This window comes from Beta vulgaris, chromosome 6 (assembly GCF_026745355.1).
Source record: "Beta vulgaris subsp. vulgaris cultivar EL10 chromosome 6, EL10.2, whole genome shotgun sequence".
Lineage (NCBI taxonomy): Eukaryota > Viridiplantae > Streptophyta > Magnoliopsida > Caryophyllales > Amaranthaceae > Beta > Beta vulgaris.
The window spans coordinates 1,727,761-1,730,396 of NC_079207.1; the positions used below are offsets into that span (position 1 = coordinate 1,727,761).

At 34.3% G+C, this 2,636-nt stretch overlaps 1 protein-coding gene across 1 annotated transcript; it reads right to left on the reverse strand.

The window, feature by feature from the left end:
* Positions 1-696: 696 nt before the first annotated feature.
* On the reverse strand, positions 697-2,282 carry LOC104894913 (hypothetical protein). The gene has a single exon (XM_010681276.4). The coding sequence runs from the start codon at positions 2,069-2,071 to the stop codon at positions 875-877; it is 1,197 nt and encodes a 398-aa protein (XP_010679578.2). The 5' UTR covers positions 2,072-2,282; the 3' UTR covers positions 697-874.
* Positions 2,283-2,636: the final 354 nt, after the last annotated feature.

Below are 2,636 nucleotides of genomic sequence, written 5' to 3' on the forward strand. Positions count from 1 at the left end.
TTTTTTATAAGCTAAGTGGAATCATCAACTGTAGTTAGTTAAAAATTAGTTATAATTAAAAAAACATCAATGAATTTATAATTAATTCTTTTTTGTTAAAATCAATTGAATAGCAAGATTTTAATTGTGTTATATAAGAGGTGGTAAGAGCCTAAGAGGTTCCACCTTTCACACCCACGAGCCACAACCCACGCTCGAATTCTCAATCTCCCTTCTTTAAAGTAATTGATTTTGATTCTCTCTATTTTCTAAGATATGCAAACGGGGATGGAGCCCAATAAATCGTAAAATATACCTTAAAAAATTGAATAATATAATCAACATTTTGTATAGACATTTTTAAAAATTTGGTAAGATAAATTACATTAACGTCCTCTCATAGACACCTAAATACAACCTACCTAGAGAATCTACCCTAAAGCCTCCTAACCTCCTTGATGAGAACCGAATTCACAATATGTCGATGAAAAATAGAAGAGCTTAACACCCCTCCACTTCCTATTTTCAATATTTTGTATAGACATGCGAATGATCTATTTTGAAGAAGCTTTTCTTTTAATTTGAGAATTTGTTCACCTTTTTTAATATTTGCATATAGAGATGATATACCTAATCATACAGATAGACGTCATCATTTATTCTCACCTCAGCATGAGTTCCTGAAATGATTGTCCACCTTGTGAAACTAATCATAGATTTCAAATTAAAGACAAATTATATAACAGAAAATAGAATAAAAATATTACTTATTTTACATCTCAGACGACAAAATAAATATATCAACGTATAAAAAAATAAAATAAAAATAGCATGCGTAATGGCCTCGTAAAAGAATCTAATTTCTTGAATTTGAGTTTTCCCTAAAATTAAGAATCTAATTAAGAACACTTGCATGGGAAAGATTCTTTAGCCATTCAAATGTACGATGATGATGTGACATGCTTTGTTTTCTTTGTCGGATATGGTTGTTTCTCCTCTGCTCTTGTTGCTGTTCTTCTTGCAATAACTGAAGTTTCCTTTGTGCCAATTTTTTGTCTTCATTTGAAACTTGATTTGCAGGTGAAATGTTGTGTCTATTTCCAAACTTGTTACTACCAAAATAACCACTTTTAGGACCATAATTTGATCTAGTAGGCAATTGCTCAATATCCTCAATTGAACACTTGCAACTTTTGAAAAACCCACTACTATTACCATTCTTGATTTCTAACAATTTCTTCTTTCTTTTCTCCATCTCCATCATGAAATCAATTTTATTGCCATCAATAGAGCACGACTTACGAGCACGATCATTATAATCGTTGCTCGCTTTATTACTCCCACTACTACTGCTACTACCATTACTATTATTGCGAGGAATTGTCAATGTCTTACCAAAATTATTTGTACGATGGCGTAGCCTAAGATCTTGTAGCTCAATCTCTGGCGTCCTGATCAATCCCAACTTTAAAACCTCCCACATTTTCGATTTTTTACCTATAGGTGAGGTTTGAGTTGAAATACGCGGACCTGTACCCAAAATCTGTGGTTTTGGGCTCGGGTACGAGTGAAATTGGTTCCGAACCTTAGTTTTAGATACCAAGGGAACGGTCCTAGCACTAGAAGCCGTATAATTAGAATTACAACTACTACCACCACTACTACTAGTACCAGAGTAATGACTCCTAATACTATTGCTTCTAATACTGCTGCTCCTAGACCCAAATGTCCTATGGTCCATTGATTCGGACCTCGAGGCGCTTCGCAACCCGGACATTGAGCTGACCGAGTTGCGATACGGCAGTATTAGGCCGCCGGAGAAGACTTCATCAGCTGCACACATTTCACCATCAAATGTGCTTACTGATCCGATCAGTGAGCCGAAATCGAAATCGAAATCCAAATTGTCGCCTTGATCATTTTGATCTTCGTCTTCTTTTGCTTCATCTTCTTCATTTCCAATTGTAATTGCACTAATTGGAAGGTCAGAAAGTGACAATGCTTCTTCCAATTCTCGTTCTTCATCAGTACAATCAACATTTTTCCAATGTTGGTTTTGAAAAAATTCAACTTGTTCTTGGTTTGGTAACATTTTTTTTTGTATCTTGCTTGAAGAAGGTAAAAAGATTCTGCAACTTCCTATAAAGGAAGAAAGAAGGCAGAAGAGACGTTTAAATGGAGGATAGAATAATAGAGAAAGGGTTTACAACTTACAAGGAGGAGCAGTACTTGTAGTAATACATTCTCTTTGTATAAGAATGAAGCATAAACTAGAGGCAAATGTGCCGGCCACTAACTGAGCCAGAATTCGATTTATATATTAGTGTATCAATTGATTTGAAATTGTTTGAAGGAACAAAAGTTGGACACGTGTAGAAAAGTTATGGGAGGACGTTTTAGTGATTGTGGTTTACGAGTTACGACAATCTTTTTGTAACTTTTTTTTGGATTATTAAGATGAATTATCCTATCGTATTAGAACCTCTTTTGTGTTTATTTGTGTATTGAAAGAATATATCAAGATAATGGTTATGTTTGGCAAATAAAGTTTAGAGTTTGACAGTTAGAGTTTTAACTTTTTGTTCAACATATTTGACGGTTGATTTGACAAGTTTTCTTTATAAACTAGTTATTAGGCTCGGGCTATACCCCGGTTA

Coding starts and splice junctions, on each gene's coding strand:
- LOC104894913 (XM_010681276.4), bottom strand. CDS start 2,071: ATGTTACCAAACCAAGAACAAGTTGAATTTTTTCAAAACCAACATTGG.